This window comes from Mus caroli, unplaced genomic scaffold (genome assembly GCF_978045245.1).
Source record: "Mus caroli unplaced genomic scaffold, Mus_caroli_1 scaffold_18, whole genome shotgun sequence".
Classification (NCBI taxonomy): domain Eukaryota; kingdom Metazoa; phylum Chordata; class Mammalia; order Rodentia; family Muridae; genus Mus; species Mus caroli.
Genome location: NW_028227273.1, coordinates 45,014,797 through 45,037,297, shown reverse-complemented (window position 1 = coordinate 45,037,297; position 22,501 = coordinate 45,014,797). Strand labels below are relative to the sequence as shown.

The 22,501-nt window shown below is 44.4% G+C and overlaps 1 protein-coding gene across 2 annotated transcripts in view; it reads left to right on the top strand.

Annotated features, from left to right (window-relative positions):
- Kif6 (kinesin family member 6) overlaps positions 1-22,501 on the top strand; it is a 291,775-nt gene that overhangs the window by 91,309 nt on the left and 177,965 nt on the right. The window contains exons 8-10 of one of the 2 annotated variants that reach the window (XM_021149143.3): positions 7,096-7,239; positions 8,162-8,248; positions 15,071-15,174. In XM_021149143.3, the coding sequence (XP_021004802.1) occupies positions 7,096-7,239; positions 8,162-8,248; positions 15,071-15,174 (335 nt within the window). The remainder of the gene's footprint in view (positions 1-7,095; positions 7,240-8,161; positions 8,249-15,070; positions 15,175-22,501) is intronic. The other variant, XM_085832936.1, reaches the window with a different exon arrangement.

Here is a 22,501-nt window from a genome sequence, read left to right as displayed (position 1 = left end):
TGTGTGTGTGTGTGTGTGTGTGTGTGTGTGTGTGTACAGAGTCCAGAAGAGGACATCAGATCCCCCAAAGCCTGAGTAATAGGTAGTTGTGAACTGCCCAGTATGGATGTTTGGACCTGAACTATGTAGGAGCGGTACATGCTCAGAACAGCTGAGCCATCTCTCCAAGTCTTGACTTTTGATCATTGTTTTAAGTGAAGCGTTCAGTGCCATGAAGTCCATTCTCAAAGAATGAGCAACCACATTCAATACCCTTTTCTAGAAATTTTCATAATTCCAGCCAGAAATTCTGGATCTATGGAATAAGAGCACCCATATCTTTCATCTTTGGCCTCTGGTAACCTGTACCTTTGGTCTCTCTGGCTTTGCCTATTCCAGATGTTGCAGGTGGAGTCCTTCCATCTCTGTCCTTTGCTAGAGAACCATAATGATTCCACAGTTCATTCACAGTTCATTTCCAGGCTCGATTACATGCATGGCCCCTCATTCTGTTTCCCCATTGATGGATTCAGAGTGAGTGGGCTGCATCGGTGCAGTGGCCACTGTAAGCAGCACTCCCATGAACATCCATGTATATGGTAGTTATTCGTAGACAGCATTTCATTTAAATCCCACAACACCCTATGCTGGAAGTGTTAACTTCTCCATTTAACAGACTGCAAACATTTCTCTTCCCAAGGTGAAGATTTGGTCTGAGGTTTCATCGGGCCCAGCACTGTTGACTTATTGTCTGTTTTGTGAAGTTAGTACTGGACACGAATACAGGTTACAAGTGACTCCTGGGTTTTTTTGTTATTGTTTTTCCAGCTCAGGAGACTACCTCTGAGAACATAGCTCATAGGTGACCAGTATTTTTGCAGCGTCTGGTAACTTCATCCAGTCCTGTTTCTGCCATGGTGGTTCTCTTAGCCTTGGCTTCTTTTGAGACACCCATGTTCCATCCTGACTCCCATCCAACCAAGACAGCAGCACGAACTGCTCTGTTTGTACACGAACTGCTCTGTTTGTAACTTTTGAATCTGACTCTGAGAGCAAAGGAAATGCACCCAAATTTAGCTAGATATATCTTCTACCCCAAATCTTCGTCTGTGAAATGAATGGGCTGCATGTGGGGGTTCCTGTGTTATCTTCCTGCCCTTGAACATTTAGCCAAAAACAACAATAGAAAGTCCCTTTTCTTTAATGCCTAAGGAAACCCAGGACCAGTTCTTGATGCTTCTGAACATTCACAGGCTGAAATGGCCAAACCAGAGGTACCCACCCGAATGGGGTGATATGGTTAGGCTTATCTGCGAGAGCCCCGGAAACGCAGCACCTTAGGTAGGGGCCTGCAGGCATGGGCCATTTTAGTGCTTTTGAGAAGAATCATCAGTCCTAAGCTCTTTCTTGCCTCAAAATTCCACACCACTTATACTGATGGAGCTTTTTTGCTTACTAGGACATTTACCAGAACAATGATATATGCTCATAATGGGCTGTATTCAAATTGCCTTATTTCAAAGCAATGTGTCTCTGTGCTCAGATGGCAGCATAGTTTTAATTCCCATTGTGTCCATCTGTTCCCACAAAATTACATTCTTCAGCGGAATCAAACTTTCTATGAATTGTAATCACTCAGAAACATTCTGCTCCACACCCAATTCTGTCCTTCCTTCCACACAGTCTCCTCAAACTCCTGACTATTACTAAAATTGGTCCACAGCTCTTCGATTTACAATCCCTGTGAACATTCTTAATGCTGATGTGGCCCTTGTTTTGCCATTAAATTACTATCTAACAAATATTGATAAGGATCGATGAGGTAAACTTTAATTGTGAACTTGACAGAGCCTGGAATCACCTGGGAAGAAAGGCTCAATGAAGGATTGTCTATATTGGATTGTGTCATTGATTGCCTTAATCAGTTTCATTGACCTGGGAAGATCTTGCCCATTGTGAGTGGCTCCATTCCCTAGGCAAGTGGTGTTGAACTGTACAAGAGAGGAGAAATTAAGCTGAGTACAAGCAAGCAAGCATGCATGCATTCATTTCTGTTCTTAACTGTGGGTGTTAAGTGACTAGCTATTTGAGCTTTCTGCCTTGACTTTTCCCCAGTAACAGATCATACTCTGGAATTACAAATTAAAATAAATAAGCCCTTTTCGATCCCGAGTTGCTTTGTCTCAGGATATTTTTGTTACAGCAACTGAAATGAGAATAGAGCAGATTGATAGTGTGCTGAGGGTCCTAGAGCAGCCCTACCCCAAAGGTCTCCTTTCTGAAGCAGGGACTTGCACTAGGCCATCACAAGTGCATAGATGCACCTCAAGTGGGAGATATGATAAGCAACTAAAAGGGATGAGGAGAGATTGACAGAGACCAAGGAGGTTAAGAGTTAATGAATGGAATGAGGAATGAGTGGGAGGGAGCAAGGCAAGGGTGGGATAGAGCAGGTCAGGTCCTGGGAGCAATGAGCCCATCTGCCCAGAGGATCATTCACTCCACTAAATGTCATTCATGCATCATCGGCCCTCAGCTCTTTCATTTCCTTTCCACCCACTGCCTTAGGACAGCTGTTAACCATTTTCTCTGAGATCCAAATGCCTTCGCAGGCAAGGAAAGTGGAGTGTGGGAAGCTGCAGACATGCCCATGGATCAATAGGGGTTAGTAAGGCCAGGAAGAGCTGCTGGTGAGTGGGTGAGTGGACAGAAGAGAATTCTGAAATAGTAAGAGAACCAAAGCGTCACAAAAAGGAGAGAATGAGAAGAGCAGAAAGATACTTAATGAGATCGCATGGCTCATGAACATTTATGGTCATGTTAACCACTGTGTGTATTTTACTATGTGGCTAAAGAAACAGGAGTATAAGACAACTCAGTGTAGCTTGTTCACTCATCCACTCCACTGGAAGCTGTGGGTTATACTGGGCAGTGGGGTAGATGCCTGCCCGAGAACAAGCTGTGCATCATGGAAGCAGCAAAACAACAAAACCTAGGAACCTGTTCTATTGCCTTCTGTGTCTTTGACAAGCACCATGATCAAAGGCAAGTTATGGAAGAAAAATTTTGTTTTAACTCCCAGGTTACAATTCATCACTGCAGGAACAGAAGGTAGGAGCTCAACAGGAACTTGAAGCAGAACCCATGAAAGAACTCTGTTTGTTGGCTCACTTGCTGACCCATGCTTAGCTGACTTTCTTATACAGCTCAAGAACACCTGCCTAGGGTATGGTACTGCCCATGGTGGGCTGGGTTCTCCTACATCAATTAGCAATCAAGACAGTTCCCATTCTCCGAGATATGTGGTAAAGCCCTGAAATGGGACTCTCTTCTCATGTGACTGTAGGCTCTGTCAGCTTGACACCCAAAGTTAACTAGGACAGAACACCTATAGACACTTTAATAGGTTCCTGGTAATGGTGATATAATTATCACCATTTTGCTCTCTCCATTTCAATATGAAAGACAGGAAGAAGAGCTAGTCTGATCAGCTGGCTTGCATTAATTAGTGGGCATTGGTTTGGAAATTTCTTGCAGAATTCTAATTGTCCTGCTGGTTATATTTGAGAGAACTCACACCTGCTAGATCTCAGCCAGCATGGGTTTACCGACTCTACACATTTAAGTGATTAATATTCAGTTTGCCAGAATATTGTTGGTTTTGGAGTTCTCTTTATGTATGCAGCACTTTTTCCAAAGAGTTTCCTCAAAAAACACTTTAAGCCACAATAACAGGGTACTGCTTGGCCCTAAAGCCTGAGTTCGTGTAAGGAGAAAAAAAGAGAGCATGTGTCCTTGTGCTAACTGTAAACCTCAACTGGTGGCCTGGGAGTGACCTGGGGCCTCCATCAGCCCAAACAGCAAGTGAGAAACCACTGGGAACCAGTGTTAGCTCCTACCCAATTCAGAAATCAAACAGGCTTGCTGTCAGTCAGTTCCATAGCACACTTGAGCTCCTGCTGGGTGTCGGTCCTGTTGCGTTCAGGAGTGAAAGTGCTGGGCCAGTGCCAGTCATAACTGCTCCCATTGTTGTCAGTTTCTAGACGATAGCTTTCTGTGCTCCTCTGTGCTCTTTAAAAGAAACCCTTCTTGGGGGCCATAGAGGTGGCTCAGTGGTTAACAGCACTTGGTGCTCTTGCAGAAGACCAGCACTCAGTTTGTAGCACCCATATCTGGTAGCTCACAGCTGCCTGTGAATACAGCTCCAGCGGGTATGATGCCCTCTTCTGGCTTCCATGGGTAGCTACTCAAATTCACAGAAGTGCGAGGAACACACACACACACACACACACACACACACACACACACACACAAAAATAAATAAATAAATAAATAAATAAATAAATAAATAAATAAATAAATCTTTCACAATAAGAAAAAAGCAAACCTCTTAATCCATTGAGTAGCCAAACTAATACCAGGCATAGTTTCTAGGCCCTAGAAGATATTACTGTGATACGAGGTGCCATCCTTTGTTACTAGTGGAGTAGTCTAGGAATATTCGCCATTGGATTTATATGTCAATTTCAAAGTAGAAGTAAACATTACACAACAAACACGGCAGCAACAGCAGCAGCAAACCCAAGGGGGCTGAAAAAGTGCCCAGACATTAGGAGCACAGCTGTTCTTCCAGAGAACCAGAGTACAGTTCCCAGCCTCTTGCAGGCACAACCTCCTCTCAATCCAGCTGCAGGGGATCCAGTGGCTTTAGCCTTCATGGGTACCTGTATTAGTGTACTTACACCCCACATGGACACACATACAGAAACCCACACCTGCACAGACTTTAAAGTTAAATAAATAACACAGAGCTCAGGCAATAGTTTGATCATTAAGTGCTTGCTGGAGAATCTGATTTTAAGCCCAGAAATCCATGTAAAAGGGGGTGGGGTTATGGTGAGAAAATTGTAATCTCTATATCTGGAAGGTGGAGACAAGTGGATCCCTGTGGCTCACTGGCCAGCCAGTCTAGCCTACTTGGTGAGTTCCAGGCCAGTGAGAGCCCTTGTCTGAAAGAAAGAAAGAAAGAAAGAAAGAAAGAAAGAAAGAAAGAAAGAAAGAAAGAAGGAAGGAAGGAAGGAAGGAAGGAAGGAAGGAAGGAAGGAAGGAGGGAGGAAAGAAAGAAAGAAAGAAAGAAAGAAAGAAAGAAAGAAAGAAAGAAAGAAAGAAAGAAAGAAAGAAAGAGGGAAGAGCTTTGAAAATATATTCTAGGAATTGTCCTGTGGCACGTGCACACACACACACACACACACACACACACACACACACAGGAGCATGCACACACATAGGCACACACACACATAGGCAAACACACACATAGGCAAACACACACACAGGCATACACACAAGTTCTATGACCCCTCTGCCCGCAGGGGCCTTTCATTGTCGGGCCCATTGCAAACCCAGGAGGAGCAAGGCCCCCTCTGCTTGCCCACATCACATTCCTTTTCTGGGTCACTCTTCATATCTGCCTCTGCTCCATGTGGTCTGGACCCCAAGAGTCCTGCTCAGGGTCCTCTCTCAAGAAAATGGGGCAGACGTCCACCAAGAGCAGACCCTTCTGAAGACTCTACCACACACTGAGTGCCTTGTGTTCAATAACTAGCCCAGAGATTCTCCTCTGATCTCTGTGTGTGTGCATGTGTGTGTGTGTGTGTGTGTGTGACACATGCATATGAGTGTGTGCGCGTGTGGAACCAGAGGCAGATATTGGGCATCTCTTTCTACCATTCTCCATCCTGCTGCCTTGAAACAGGGTATCTCACTGAAACAGAAGCTCACCATTTTGCTGGGCTCAGCTGGCTTGTAAGTGTGCTTCTGGGACCCCACCCCCCATCTCTAGACCCATCAGTATTGGGGTCATAGGCATGTATAGCTACATACAAGTTTTTACATGGGTGCTGGAGATTTGAACTCGTGCCCTCATGCTTGTGCAACAAGCACTCCTTCATACAGTCCTCTCTTCAGCCCCTCCCTCGTGACCTCAGCAACATCCCTCCAAGATAATCAGGCCTCCTAGTCCCGTATTTACGAGGAAACAGAAGCTAAGACACTTGTGATTTTCCTATGGCCGTACGAGGGGGAAAGCTGAATTCCGTCTCCACATCCTGGCTTCTTTCTTCTAGCACACGAAGCCTCATTTCCTCTAATTTTAAGAGCACAATCCCATTTTGGTGCTTAATTATTTCCTCTAGCAATTTTAGATCTTGTCATGGAGAGGATGTTAGGATGTCCATGCCAGTGGGGAGCACCCAGAGCCCATCCCAGCTCTAATAGGGATTAGATCTTTACTGGCCAAAGCAAACTAGAGCCTTCCTTTCAGATACGGTGATCAAGCCATGGGTGACCTAGGGACCAAGATGCTTTCCAGAGAAGCTCAGGATAAAATGAAAGAAGTCTGTTCTTATCTAACTTACGGATGAAGATGTATATAACACCAGGGAGTGGGGGATTGGCAGTCATCCTGTGGCTCTGAGGAGGCTAATCTCTACCACATGGAAGACAGTAGAGATAGGAGCAGAAACACTAACCTTCTGGGTCATTTATAACCTACATCTTTCCTTTTCCATCCCCTCTACTGAGACCAGCATCACTTACATTTTCCACAACTTGCAGCCAAAAAATGAGTTCATTAATATTTAATTTAATATCACCGAGAAGGTTTATAAGCATAATCTTTGTTACCCACACCAGTGTTCCCTAAAACAATAGTGAATATTAGCCTTCATCTTATGGAAGAGGTTCAAAGTTGAGAGGATAGTAAGACACTGAAGTGATGTCCCTAAGCAACCATGCTGCTTACTCTTCATGCAGCTGCCTTAGGAGGCTGAGAGAGTGTGTCTTGGAGCAGGAGTACAGAGAGGAGAGAGCCACTCAGTGTGGGTGCTGGGACTCAAACTCAGATCCTCTGGAAGAGCAGTCAGTGCTCTTCACCACTGAGCCATTTCTCCAGCCCGACTTGTGTCATTTTTTGCATTGAAAGCTCTTGTTAAAGATGACTGTTCTGTGCCCAAGTGCTGGGTGTCTTTTGTATTCTCACTATTGAAAGTCCACTGTCAGGTGTGCCTTCCCACCCGGTTAACACCGTCATCTGTGCACCCCACCCACTTCCCACAGGTCATCATTGCCCTTTCGGAAAAACACCGTACACACATCCCTTACAGGAACTCCATGATGACCAGCGTGCTGAGAGACAGTCTGGGAGGGAACTGCATGACCACCATGATTGCAACCCTGTCTTTGGAGAAGAGGAACATTGATGTATGCAGCCCTTCTCCCTGGAACTTAGTCTGGGTTTCTGTCGATGGGTGGTGAGGTGGAGTTGGGGGCCTGGGTGAGTCTGCATCTCTTGAACAGGGCTGACATATACCCTCAGAGGTAAATCCACCACCGTGGGGCTCACAGCCTTGGCTTCTTAGCTGGTGTCATAATTAACCCATGTGAGAACCAGCCTCGGGTAAGTGGCTTAAAGAAGCCATGTGTGCCAATCTCAGAATGCCTGATGGTAGAAACAAGAGAAGAAAGCCCTCAAGTGGTCTTGCTCAGCCTTGCCTGTCTGATGAGAGCTGGATAGCTCGGAGCTATCCTGAGATCTGGTCCTAGACTCTATCGGATGTTGGCATCCAGGATGCTATTCCTGGGATGCTGCCAAAGGACTTCCCTGGGTGGCTGTGGAGTCAGGGTCTTGTAAGAGTCAGCTTAACATTTTGGGTATAGACACTCTCCCAAGTAGGAAAATAAGACAGAAGGGTGCATCCTATGACAGCGCCAATCATTCATGGACAATGCAGTGAAACCCTCTCTTTGGTTCATTACGAATATCTACCTTATGGTCTTTCATGCTTGTGGATCAAGATCCCTGCTATGGTTAGGACTTTCATGTGAGGTCCAGCTATAACAGAGTCAAACACATACCAGTTGCCTCTTGGGATTCCAGGATTGCCTATAATTTGGGCATTTGTCATTTCCCTAAGTCAACCCCATTTTATAAAAAGATAGAAAATAGTATCCTAGGGCCAACCCTCCCCCCTTTTTAGGTACACTCACACTGTGTGTTGTTCCAGACATCTTACTCTTTAGGTAACTTTTCCTGATAATGTAAGTTAAGTTTTATCTGGAGAGAAAGGCCTTTCTGTGCCATCACATTTCTAAAAGCTTTTTGTGGTTTGTTTGTTTTCTTTAGGAGTCTATCTCCACCTGTAGATTTGCTCAGCGAGTGGCCCTAATTAAAAACGAAGCCATTCTCAACGAAGAGATTGATCCCAGGCTGGTAAGCAAATGCTTGGGTTTTGCGGCAGTGTGACTTATGTCACTCCAGCTGGCCTTAAACTTCATTTGCACGTGTGAATGACCTCAAACTTCTGATCTTCCTGCCATCTGATTGCTGGAACTGCAGCCATGCCCTACCTACCGAAGCTGGTCGGTGCGGTGCTAAGATAGAACCGAGGGCTTTGAGCATGCGGGGCAAGTGTTTTTACACACTAGGCTGCATCCCCAGCTCCAATAAAAATCTTAAGTTCTTAATCAGGCTTAAATAAACATATATACTTAACACAGATCTATATGACTAGCATAAGCTGGTTGTGGGGCACGGCTTTGTACTAATCCGTGTCCTAGGTATTGGTATGTATCCACTGAAGTAATTCTTGGCAACCTTATGATGAGATCTTCTGGCTGTCTCCATGGTGCACAAAATTGAGTCACAGGGTGTAAAATAAGTTGCTCATAGTCCTAGTGAGAGCAGGGAGCAGAGCCCAGATAGCCGGGCTCAAGAACATCTGCTTCATGACACAGTGTGGCTAGTCTTGAAGTCTTGGTAAGCAATGGCTAAGTATTACATTGGGAAAATATACCTATATTTACATTTAGATCTTAGCCGTTCACAAAACATCAGTTTTCCTTTGAGATGGAGTATCAAGTCGTCTTTCACACACCTGAGAGAGAGAGAGAGAGAGAGAGAGAGAGAGAGAGAGAGAGAGAGAGACTAAGTAGAAATATTTGGTACCACCATCTTGTCCCTTACTCTACAGTTTCCTAAAGGTTAGATTCCTGGAAAAATTGTCCGTTTTCTTGGCTTTATAAAAATAGTTCCTGCTTTATCAAAGTGACTTTTTATGCAAGGAAATCACAGATACATAATTCAGTTTTTCACCCTGAATATAATTTTCTTCCTCTGTGTTTTGTAAGTTCTCCACAAGGGGAAGGCAGCCCTTGGTCAGCTCAGGCTGGCATCCAAACTCTGATCAAATGTCTCTGATTCGTCAACTTCCATGATTAAGTTTGCATATGTTTGTGTCACTCAGCTCTTCTCATTCCTCTAGAAAATAAGCTCATATGGCCTTGCAATATGTAGAGTCTAAAACTGTGAAATCTCACTGACTTCATTTTCAAATTTCTCAGAAAAGAAATATGATCACTGATCACTGCCGTGTTCTGAATTCCTTCTTCTCAATTATCTGCCCCGTCCCTTGTCATTGCTCCACTGAAGGACAGAGGCAAAGGAAGGAAAAGGAATAATTGGGCTTTCTGGGTTGCTCTGCCAGCCTTGTCTGCCCTGATGGAGAACTCATTGGTGAAGCAGAAGCTTCCCTGCACCCACCTTGGTCAGACATCAGCATCACACAGAGTCCTGGGCAAGGGAATAGAACACAAAATCAGAGTCAAGAGGAATTGAACCCTCAGGAGATGCCTTCTGTCCCTTGCCCTCCTACATCCCAAGGTCATCACTGGGGCTGCCCCAGACCCCCCTGCATCCCTAGAGAATCACTGTGGCTCTACCTGTCCCCTCTGCATCCTTAGAGAATCACCGTGGCTATACCTGTCCTCTGTGTATCCCAAGAGCATTGCTGTGCAGAATGGAAAGGATCCTATTACCTAAGAGAAAAATTAGTTCCCAATTTATGGAAAACAAACATATAAGACATTAGAGGCATTCTTTACTTTCTTTAAATTGTGCTGAAGAGACTCTTCTTTGAAGGATCTGAAGGAAGAGGGCACCAGTGTGCGTTTGATGTTAGTCTGTGAGAGATTGAAAGCAGAAAGATCAGGAGCAAAAAGCTAATAGCTGATAATTGAAGCAATTGCGTTTCTTCCTACTGCTGACTGACATCTTAACTGCCAAGTGTGGCTTACTTGTCTCTGTAATAATGGCACCTAAAGCCACACACTGGTGTTTGTCATTTTAAAGTGTGAAGCTTGCATGAAACACAAGGGACAATCAAAAAATTAGTCCTAGGCAACAGGAGAAATGGCTTAGCAGTTAAGAGCATTCGTTGATATTGCAAAAGATCCGAGTTCAGTTCCTAGTACTCATGTCAGGTGACTCACAACTGTGGATAACTGTAGTGATAGAAACGGATACCCCAGGTATCCTCCAGTATGGCCACCTGCACTCACCTGCATCTGTTCTCACCTGCACCTGCTCTCACCTGAATCTGCTCTCACCTGCACCTGCTCTCACCTGCACCTGCTCTCACCTATACCTGCTCACACCTGCACCTGCTCTCACCTATACCTGCTCTCACCTGCACCTGCTCTCACCTGCACCTGCACTCACCTGCACCTGCTCTCACCTGAATCTGCTCTCACCTGCACCTGCTCTCACCTACACCTGCACTCACCTGCACCTGCTCTCACCTGCACCTGCTCTCACCTGCACCTGCTCTCACCTACACCTGCACTCACCTGCACATGCTCTCACCTGCACCTGCACTCACCTGCACCTGCTCTCACCAACACCTGCACTCGCCTGCACTCACCTGCACCTGCACTCACCTCCACCTGCTCTCACCTGCACCTGCTCTCACCTGCACCTCCTCTCACCTGCACCTGCTCTCACCTACACCTGCTCTCACCTGCACCTGCTCTCACCTACACCTGCACTCACCTGCACCTGCTCTCACCTGCACCTGCACTCACCTGCACCTGCCCAAACCTGTACATGCACACAGACACAGTTTCTAAAATAATAAAATTAATCTTTTAAAAACAAGTGTTCTAAAAGCCGCCCAAGATACAACCTGGTTGGGATTTCCTGTGTCTTACTCTCAGATGTTAATGGCAAATATGGTACCAAGACTGCATGATCAGAATCACCAAACACTGGCACTTCAGGGTGACCTGGTTATGAAAGGAACACAAGGTGGGCAGATTCTAAGATGACTGAACATGGGCCAGGATCTCTGCAGATGCCTCTAAGTCTACAAGCAACCTGTGGGGGGCATGGATTCAGTAATCTCAATCCGTGAAAACCAGATTTCTATTCAACAAAATACAAAAAGAATCCAATAGTCATTTTGGCTTAAAATGCCTTAGAAAATACAGAACCAGGAGATAGCTGGTTTGGTAACATGCTCACTCTGCAAGCACAAGGACCTGAGTTTGATCCCCATAACCCACATAAAGAAAGCTTTGGTGATGGCAGACATTGTGATGCCTGTGGTGGGGGCAGAGATAGGGTGATCCCTCGGGCATGTGCATCTCACACAGATCCACAGGCACAGGGACATAAAAGCTATAGCATCAGTATCAATTTAGGAAACAAAGTAAAACGAACCAGTTAGGTAGGTCTTATCCAAGGAGTTCTAGTCTCTTTGGCTTGGAGGTTTCTGACAGTGGTTTTTGACAGTAAGCCAGCAAGTAAAACCTATGACACTGTGCATGTAAATAAAACTCCTGGAGCACATGTCCAAAATACTACTGCAATTAGGAGGGACTGTTGGTCCTATTGATGCAGACAAGACAGCCTGAAGCTCACCTGTGTAGAATGCTGTAAGCATCTTCAGAACATGTTACCACAGGGTGAGAGGAGCTGAGGCTGCAGCTGTCCTTTAACCTGGACAAATGGTGTTGACAAGGTCAAGATCTCAGGGACATTGCACCAGAGATGTCTGCTTCCCTCCTTAACATAAAACCAGTGAAGAGGGAAGAATAAATCTATTCCTTGATATGGAGACAGCAGGGCAGCTGTCTGCGATATCCCAGACTATGGTAGGACAGATGGTACTGTCTTTGAAATATTTATTTTATTTTTAAGTATGTGTGTGTGTGTGTGTGTGTACAAGAGTACAGGTGTTCTCAAGAAGCCAGAGCAAGGCGTCAGATATCTTGGAACTGGGATTATAGGCAATTGCGGACCACCTACGTGGATTCTGGGAACTGAACTTAAGTTGTCTGAAAGTCTGATACACACACTTAATTTCTGAGCCAGCTCTCCAGCCCCACAACTAGTATTTTCTTGAGAATTTGAAAGCCTTACCCCTCCTTCACATAGGTTTGAACTTCACATGTACAAAACCCCCTTGATCAAAGCAAGATCTGTTTGTCTGTTTGTTGTTAAGTTCAATTTGAGACAAAGTCTCACTCTACATCCCTGGCTGCCCTGGAACTCACTCTGTAGATCAACTTGGCCTTCATGTCAAAGACACTCTACTCTACCACTTCCATCCTCCACCTCCTGAGAAGCAATCTCTAAGTAAAGAAGTGAGAGAATAACTTATTAGAAAGGGGCAGGGGAGGGACAGAGGGAGAAGGTCTAATATTTGCTTGGTTAGCTCGTTTTGTGGACTCGATTTTCAAAGACAGGTACAAATAGACTTTTTCTACCTTTTGACTAATACCTGAGGTGCTGTGCTGGAGAGTTTTATTTCACCTTGACATGAGCTAAAGTCATCTGAGTGGTGGGAACCTCCGTGAGATCAGGTGGGCTGTAGTGACATCTGTAAGGCATTTTATTAATTAGTGATTAACTGGAAGAGAGATGAAGTCCACTGTAGGTCCAGTGGTCCTGGGTTCTATAAGAAAGCAGGCTGAGCAAGCCATAAGGAACAAGCCAATAAGCATTACCCCTCCATGGCCTCTGCCTCCAGGTTCCTACCCTGTTTGAGTTACTGTCCTTTTTGCTTTTGATAATGTCATATGGAACTGTGAGTGAAATAAAGTCTTCCCTTCACAAGTTCTTTGGGCCATGGTGTTTTATCACAGCAATACTAACTCTAACTAGGACATGTGTATTTAGATCACATAGTGAAAGGGGCAGAGGACTTGTGGATACTCTAAGTAGAAGGGGGAATTATATTTCATAATTGTTGGCTTCTATTATATTGGAAAGAAACTTTATAAATGGATTATGGACAAATTTTTTTACCACTTTTTGATAAATACTTCTATGTAGACAGTAACATGATCTACAAGTATGGACAGGTGCTTTTCTTCTTTGCGGTGGCTCATTGGTCTAGCCAAGATGACCAAGTAGAGTTTTGAAGACATTCTTGTCTTACTTTTTCTACTGCTCATGCAAAAATAAAGGTTTGCTACAGCCTTTTGATTGACACTCTTCTGGCTTATAGGTGTTCACCTACCTAAAGCTTGAGTGAGTTGTTTCAACATGTAGATGAATTCTTGATATTATAAAGTACTATATTTAGAAAAAGATTTGGTGTGTGTGTGTGTGTGTGTGTGTGTGTGTGTACATATGAGTCCAGTATCCAGGGAGTCTGGAAGAGGGTGTACATGTGTGTGTGTATATATGTATGTGTGTGTGTATGTGTATATAATACAAATAAAACTAATGTATATGTATGCATATATTTATATACATCACTAATGTATATATATATTCATATTATATTAGTGATATCATTATCCTTAGCTTCCTGAGGTAAGTCCATCTGTATCACAATACTAAATACCCTATGAACTTGGTAAAAGAAACATGGGTAGTTGTATCCACCTTTGCTAGTTCTTGAAAACTGAAGTCACCAAAACTAACCAACCAATTAGCCAACTAAGTAAATATCAACTCTCCTCCATTCCTGTCATGCCTTCCCCTTTACAGTGCCACTGTCTACTAATTTGTGTACATGTGTGCACTCATGTGTGTTCATATGTGTACGCATGTGTACATGTGTGTGTATACACCCATGCATACCTTCCCAGAGGCCCAACAAGGACATGTTCTGTCCTATCATTTTCTGCTTTATGCCACTGAGATAGAGTTCTCCATTACCCTGCCATAGACTGGGGGCCAGCAAGCCTCAGCAACTGCTCAGTTCTGGTGTAGCGGATATCCGTGGCCATGACATCAGTTCTGAGTGTGTCATGAGAGACATGGAAGTCAGGTCCTCATGTTGGTGCAGAAAGCACTCCAACACACACACACACACACACACACACCTTTTTTGTGGAGACATAGTCTCTCCCTGGCCTGGAGTTCATTAAGCAGCTATCTGGCCACCAAACTCCAGGATCCACTCCCGAGCAGTAAGGTTACAGACACACACCACCACATCTAACTTTTCTTCCTCCCAGACACACCACCACGTCTAACTTTTCTTCCTCCTGGGTTCTGGGGATCACTCATGCATGCCCATGTGCAAAGGCAGGTACTATAATGACTGAGCCCTCTGCTCAGCCCTAGTACACTTTGATATATCCTGCCTTTGAATATTATATGCCTTTGAAAAGTCATGATGAATATAAGTGAGCTCAAATCATATGAGAGAGAGAAAAAAAGGTGCAATTACATGCAGTAATAGGACATTCATATAGTTTAGGGCATGCAAAGGGATAGTAGACATTATTTAAGGGAGCATGCATATGGAGAGAATGTATCACTGTGTACGGCAAGTATTTTGATAATTTCTAACTGCATTCTTGATACTCCAGAAAGGAAAAAAGGGGAAAAGAGAGCAAGGTCACAAGTTCCATTTATAATCACATGGTTTGTTTGTTTGTTTGTTTGTTTAAAAAACTAGTTCTAGAGTTCCTTGGACACAGTGTTAAAGTTGGAGTCAACAATGCCTTTTAGATTGTTCTCTATCCAGTTTTGTATCCTGACATAGTTAATGGTTTTAGTTAATTAATTGCCCACGTGTGCACACTTAGTACATACGTAGCATTCAGAGGACAAGTTGTGGGAGTCACTTCTCTTCTCACACTATATGGGTCCCAGGGATTGAACTCACATTGGCCCCTAACCATTGAGCCATCTTGCACACCCAATGGCTCACAACTCCCAAAGCTGCATTCACGCTGCCACTGAGGTCACAGTGTCCAGAAGTGTACATGCGCTCACACGCTTTTCCCTTCACAGATGATTGTTCGCTTGCAAAAGGAGATTGAAGACCTGAAGGCAGAGTTGGCCATGGCCACAGGAGAGCAGAGGACAGAGGCCCTCACGGAAGCAGAGCTCCTTCAGTAAGCGCAAGCAGTCTTCTCTCTTTTCCATTCTTGCCTAACTTAACTGTGCTGAGTCCCGTGTCCACCTCAGGGCACAGCTGGTGTCCTGGGAAGGTCAGACACTGCACCTAGGTGCCAGTGTAGAGAGATGGTTCTCCACAGGAACAGGGGCAAGGCTGGCAGGAACTCCACTGCCTGGGCCTTGAGGAAGTAAAGCCAGAACCCTGTGCAGCTGGGAAGGCCCGCCTCAGGCCAGCTGCTGAGACTGGGCTGCAGGCTGGCCACATCATCTCTCATTCCATCACATGTTCTCCTCTGTGATTCTAGATGGTTTGGGAAACATCCCTTGTCTTAAGCTGTACCATGCATGCTTCAGGCACCAGCATCTGCCATCTCTTCTTTTATACATGGCCCATTTGTTACAGTTCAAAAACTCACATTGGCGCACAAGCCAGCTATTGGGGCCTAGTGTTTCCACGCCAATGAAATAGGCAGCCATGTGGTACACCTTTGTTTACTCTCTGTGATCATGAGCTGGACAGATGGGCTCTGCTTCTGTGCAGTTTATTAAGGGTTCCAGTGATGGAGGTGAACAAGGCTTAGGAAGCAGTGTTGGACTCCATTTTCCAATAAATAATAGAGCTGAGCGGGGGAAGTGCCTAAGTCAGACAAGAGCTTGTCTAGCATGCATGGAGGCCTGGGTTCCTTCCCCTCTGGACAAACTGAGCATGGAGGTGCAGCTAGAATGGTTAAACTGGGATGTGGAGGCAGGAGGCTCAGGAGACAAGACCATCCTGGACTATTGTGAATTCACAGCCAGCCTGGAGATGCACGAGGCTGTGTATTTTATTTTATTTTATTTTATTTTATTTTTTATTAAAAATCAATTTTATACACTATATTCTGATCACAGTTTCCTCTCATATCTTCAAGACCCTCTCAACATTCACACCCACCCAAATCTGGCTCCTTTTTCCCCCTTCTCATTAAGAAACAGGCTCCTGTTCTGGTTTGTTTTATTTCATTACTATGTTCTCAGAGACAATGTCTATAAACAAACAAGCAAAAAAGGAGTTCATAAGATATTTGTAAAGAAATAGTGCCATATCACCCAACTCTATCACAACAGAGAACCGGTGAATAAAGAGGAAAGTGTCTCTTTAACGTTCTACGTACTGAGGCTGGTGTGACAGTTCAGCAGTTACAGATGCTTGCTGCCAAGTCTTATGACCTGAGTTTAATCCTGAGCTCACAGCATGGAAGAGAGAATGACAAAGAATGACTCTTGCAAGTTGTTCTTTGACTTCCACTTTATCACTGTGACACACACATGTACACACACAGGCAGGCACAAAGCACATAAACATACACAGGTGCGTGAGTGCGCGCACACACACACATACACGCACACATACACACACACACACACACAGTATGTTAAAAAATAATAAACTATTGGCTACCTGCCTGTGTGGTCTGGCAAATGCATAAAAAGCCTCCATCAAGCTCCCCCTCCTCTGGTAACATGCTCCCTAAGACTAGAGCAAAAACTTTAACACAACAGACTCCACAGCCTCCCTTACTGCACTACTGGATAGCATGTGTGAAATTAAAGTTAAACACATGGTTTAATAGCCATTAAGTTATTAATAGTTTATTTATTACAGTTGTTAAAAATTTCATGTCAGGAATGGAGAGTTGGATCAGCAGTTGAAAGGTTCCTAGATTGGTTCCCAGCCTCCACATGTCAGCTCACAACCATCTGTGACTCCAGCTCCAAGGGATCTGATGCCCTCTTCTGGCCTTTAAGAGCACTGTATACCTGAAGTGCACATACAGGCACAGAGAGACAAACACCAAATACATAAGGCAAAAAGAAACCAATAAAAATGATAATGTTGGGCTGGAGAGATGGCTCAATGGTTAAGAGCACTGTCTGCTCTTCCAGAGGTCCTGAGTTCAATTCTCAGCAACCCCATGGTGGCTCACAACCATCTGTCATGGGATCTGATGCCCTCTTCTGGTGTGTTTGAAGACAGTGACAGTGCACTCATATACATACAATAAATAAAAGTTAAAACAAAAACAGAAAACATTTAAAAATGATAGTGTTACTCTTTGAAATGACTCAATTTGTTTTTGACCCTGAGGAGGCCCTGTCACTCTGGTGCTCCTTCTCCTCAAAGAACGGATCGTGTTCTCTTACAAAGTGTCACCAGCATTTCAGCCAGCCAGGAAGACCAAACCCCAGTAGGCCTTGCAACAAAAGGGATCTAACATGGAGAAGAGAGTGTGCAAAGGACAGTACCACTGAGATGCTTAGCTGTTAGTGTGGCATCCTAGAGGTCAATAATGGTTGAAGCTGCGGGTACAGTGCGACGACGTGATTTAGTGGAGCATTCTTTATTGCAATAATGCCTGAAAGTCAACGTTAGGGTGGGGGAGTGGGGGGGTTATTTTTAGATCATACCTTCAAAATGTTCATGTTTCTGAGCCTGGGGTGAGATGGAGCATCATAGTGGAAGACCACATCAGAGCTTAGCTGCTTAGCACATGATCATGGCCAGCAAACAGGGGCATGGGGTCAGGGGCCAGGACAAGGCATAGTTCCCAAGGACCTTCTCCCTATGGCCCACCTTCTTCTAGCTGTGCCTTACTTCCTAAAGTCTTGAGCATTTCCCAAGATAGCACCGTGAGCTAGAGACCAAGGAGCCTGTGATGGTACTATTTTCACAACACAGCAGTGAGATCACCACGAACCAAGAGCTAGAGCTGCTCCATGGCTGCTAGAACCTGAAGAGCCTACCCATCTGCAAGGTGCCCTGTGCTAAAAACCACAGATGCTGTTAGAGGCAGACAGCCCTGCCTCCCTCTCATCCAGGTTCCTGTCTCCCATCAATGCCCAAATGGGCTGAACTTAGCCAGAAGCCAGTTGTTAGGCAAGTTGGGGAGTGCGGTTGCCTCTGATTCAGAATCAGGTAGGAGAAAAGTAGAAATCGGGTCTTAGGGCAACTTGTGAAATAAACAGTAGTGCTCTCTTGAATTCCTGTGCCACGGATGCTGCTTAGGAGGCTCAGCTGAAGGATGGGATTTTCCCTGTGATGGTTTTGGTATGTCAGACTCAGTACACCTCTAATGCACCAAACCTGGAGAATTACAGAACCGTTGTAAAAAAGCATATACATCTCTAGCCATACCTAAAATGAGGCTGAGATGCTAAGGGGCTAGTGGCTTAAAGAATCCCCGAGACAGTGCAAAATTGGAGCTAGGGTGGGCAAGCACATACACACACGTACACGGGCACACATACACACACTCAAACATACGCACACATACATGTGGACATTCACCCAAACACACACACACACACACACACACACATGCCCCAGTAATAATAATAATTAATAGTAAGCATTTTAAAGGAACAGGTTTCCACAGGCTGACACACAGTCATAGTGTAGAAAACATTTAGAAAACTTAAAAATATAGAAATGATCTTGAAGTTACCAGGGGAAACAAAAGCCAAGGGTCTGATTTGGAACAAATTTTCATCAGCAACTCTGGAAATAAGAACTAGTAGGGATTTTTAAGAAAGAAAAATGCACTTCCAATGTATTTTTAGATCTAGCAAAGTTAATAGTAAGAGTAGAGATGAAATAAGGGCATTTTATAGAAGTGCAACCTGGCTCCTTCCTTCCAGAGCGACCATGGCCTGTTACACCAGTGAAAGGAACACTGAAGTAAAGGGTAAGAAGCAATAAGGTTGTGCAAGTGTGTTTACAGCTTATCTGCGGCAGCCAGTGTCGTATAATATTTATATCACATCACTTAGTAACTCTCCATTTCTCCCATATATGAATCTGCCAATTTGAAAATCATCAAAGGGCTGGAGAAATGGCTCAGTTAAGAGTTCTTCCATTCTACTTACAAGACTTGAGTTCAGATCCCAGCACCCACACTAGGGCAGCTCACAAATGGCCATGGCTCCAGTTCCAAGGTATCTGATGCCCCCTGCTGGCCAGTGTGGGGCTTGTACAGAAACATGTGTATAAACACACACACACACACACACACACACACACAAACACACACACACACCACATAAAAGATTTTTAAAGCCCGAAAACCATAATCAAATATCCATTGCCAGAAGTTGGTAGATTGAAAAGAAATGAAATTTTGACAATAAATTAAAATACCAAAGGGCCTTCAGATCTTAGGTTGGTTTCTGCCAAACCAACAATGTCAGATATGCAAATGTCAATCTGCATGGACCCAGTAGAGAGGGTCTGTCTACAGGGCTGGCAGTCTTTTCTGTCTGTAACCAGTTCTTTCATTTACCTAATATTTGTTATTTATCTCAGGGATCACAAAAGTGCCACTGTGGGCTCCAAAAGCAAGGCAAAGACAAACAAAGCCCCAAGCTTGCTCTCAAGGGGCCCACATCTCAGGGGTGATGACAGACATGGACCCAAGGAACCATGACACGGTGTTTAAGTCCCATGAGAAAACATAAACAGGACACAGCGAAAACATGGAGATAGTAACGGCTGCTCATGAGCTCAGGAGTCTCACAGAACTAGGTCAAGTGCTATTGAGTGTAAACTTGGGCAGTTCCCAGGGGGATGGCCACTGTCCTTGGCGATCTCTGATCAGAGGCTCAGAACACCATGGCCACAGCCCCTATCTGCCAGCCCTATCTACCTTCTAAGCAAAGCCCCAGGATCATCCAGTGAATCGGGTACTTATCCATACCAACAGTACAATGACTCTGATAGGGACTTTGTCCTTGTTGTTCTGTGGCATTGCGTTTCCCATAGTTAACCAGAGTGAACATTGCGCAGCTTAAATTTTAACCAATTAAGAGTCCTTCCTTGCCTTAAATGTTGATACATGGATTATAATTTGCCTGGAGTACAGCCCTGGTATCTGGCACCATCAGCCTGGCTCTGTTGTCTTTCAGGCCCCTGGATATTGACTCAGAAATGGAAATGTGCTTTGGTTTCCAGCCAGCACCCACTCACTCTAAAAGGAGGTGGTATCATGGTGCAGGCGACAAGAAGAGTCCCATAGCTTATCGGGAATCCCCCAGCTCTTGTCCAATCTGTCTCTCTGTCCTTCGGCTCCTCGGGCACATAGTGACTGGCATGGCTTCCTCTCAAAAATCTCTGAAAGATGTCAGCAGATACGACCCAGATCTGTTCATCTCTGTAGTGTCACTGGGCACATAGGAGAGCTCTGCTCACATCCAGCCCTGGGATGCTTTTGAACCACTGCCCAGCATTTCCTTAGTTAATGTAAATATTTGTTGCATTGACTCCAATGCTTTGATTGAAGAGGGTTTTAAGCATTGGCCTCCAGTTATTGTGATATTTTTAGTTTACATCTTTTTTTTTTTTTTGGTCCTTGCTAAATTTGAAAGGAGACAGCTGGATGAAGGCTGTAATGCCAAGTCACTGTTTAGACAGAGCTTCTTGGGCGCAGATTTGATTGTGATGTAGCTGTTGAACACATATCTTTGGTAGGAGACTGAACTGGAGATTTTTGGCTCTCCTGGAAGTGTCATATCCTGACCCAAATCTGAGTGATTTTGAGCAGTATTTTACTCTTGGAATGAAATCAAATTGGATCTGACTGGCTCAAGATTGCCCAAAATGTTTGGGTACTTCCCAATGTCTGGATCTTTCACTAGCCAAAAAAAAAAAAAAAAAGATTTATGTAGATCACAGATCAGTTAACATTTCTGCCTAAATTTATGGAGAACATTTTAGATGTTAATCATTTTAATGGGTAAATCAAGGGTCCAGTAGTACAAGATGCAATGAATATTTGGGGGAATACAAGTTCACTGGGGAAATGTTACACTCAGATGCACACACATGTATGCATACATACACATGGTCATAGTATGTTTGCAACAGAAAACAAGCTACTCATGGAATGAATCAATGATCACTAAGACTTTTAAAATCAGTTTTATGTGTATTTATTGGGGATGGTACATTCTGTTTGAATATTGTGGCCAGAGGGCAATTTGTGGGAGTCATTCTCTTTTTTCCACCATGTGGTCCTAGTGACTTAGAACCTACCATTACTGGTGCACTGGTATTTGACACCATCTGCCTGGTTTTTGTCTTTCAGCCCTCTTTAAATTTACTCAGAAATGGGAGTTCACTTGAGCTCTCCGATAGTGCCCATACTCTCCAATTGGAGGGGGTGGGGATCACGTTGCAGGAGACAAAAGGAGTCTGTAGCCTACCTGGAATATGGAAGCTCTTGTCCAACCTGCTTTTCTGTCCTTCACCACTTAGCCAAAGATCCACCTTGAACTTCTGATCCTCCTACCTCTGCTCTCCACATCCTGGGATTATCAATAGGCACCACCAGCCTCAAATACATTTTTTCCCATTCCTCTTTCGTTTGGCACTTTTAGGTGGGTGCTGGGGATCGAACTCGGGAAAGAGACAAATACATCAAATACCCAATGTGTAGAAGCTGCAAATAACAAAAGGGATAGAAAATATGAATAAGAGTTGCCATTTCAGCAGGGTTCCTGAAAAGAATTCACATGGTGGGCTTATATTCTTTTAGGACCTCTCTTCTATAGGAAAGGGCAGTTTCAGCTGACATTAGAAACAGAAGGTTGATGAGATTTGGAGAAAGAGGGAAAGAGAGAGAGAGAGAGAGAGAAGTGATGGCAGTGAGTGTGCCTAATGGTAACCCCTTGATGGTTTGACACACGTGCTCCTCTTCCAGAAGACCTGGGCTCAGTTCCCAGCACCCACACAGGACAACGGAAGGTCCAGGAGATCCGGCACTTTCTTCTGGCCTCTACAGGCACCTATATACATGTAATACATATACATATGCTCAGGCACATACAAACATAAAATAAAAATAGATATACATATTTTAAAAGATAACAATAAAGTATCCACAAGTGGACTGGCTAGTTTTATGTCAACTTGACACAAGCTAAGATTTATCAGGATAGAGGGAGCCTCAGTTGAGGAAATGAGATCCAGCCGTAGGTCGTTTTTTTTTTTAATTAGTGGTAAATTGAGAAGGGCCCAGCCTATTGTGGATGGTGCCATCCCAGGGCTAGTGGTCATGCGTTCTATAAGAAATCAGGCTGAGCAAACCATGAGGAGCAAGCCAGTAAGCAGTACCCCTCCATGGCCTCTGCACAAGCTCCTGCTTCCAGGTGTCTGCCCCACTTGAATTCCTGCCCTGACTTCCCTCAATGATGAACAGTGCTGTGGCAGTGTAAGCCAAATAAACCCCTTCCTACACAAGTTGCTTTTTGGTCATAGTGTGTCATCACAACCATTTAAACCCTAACTAA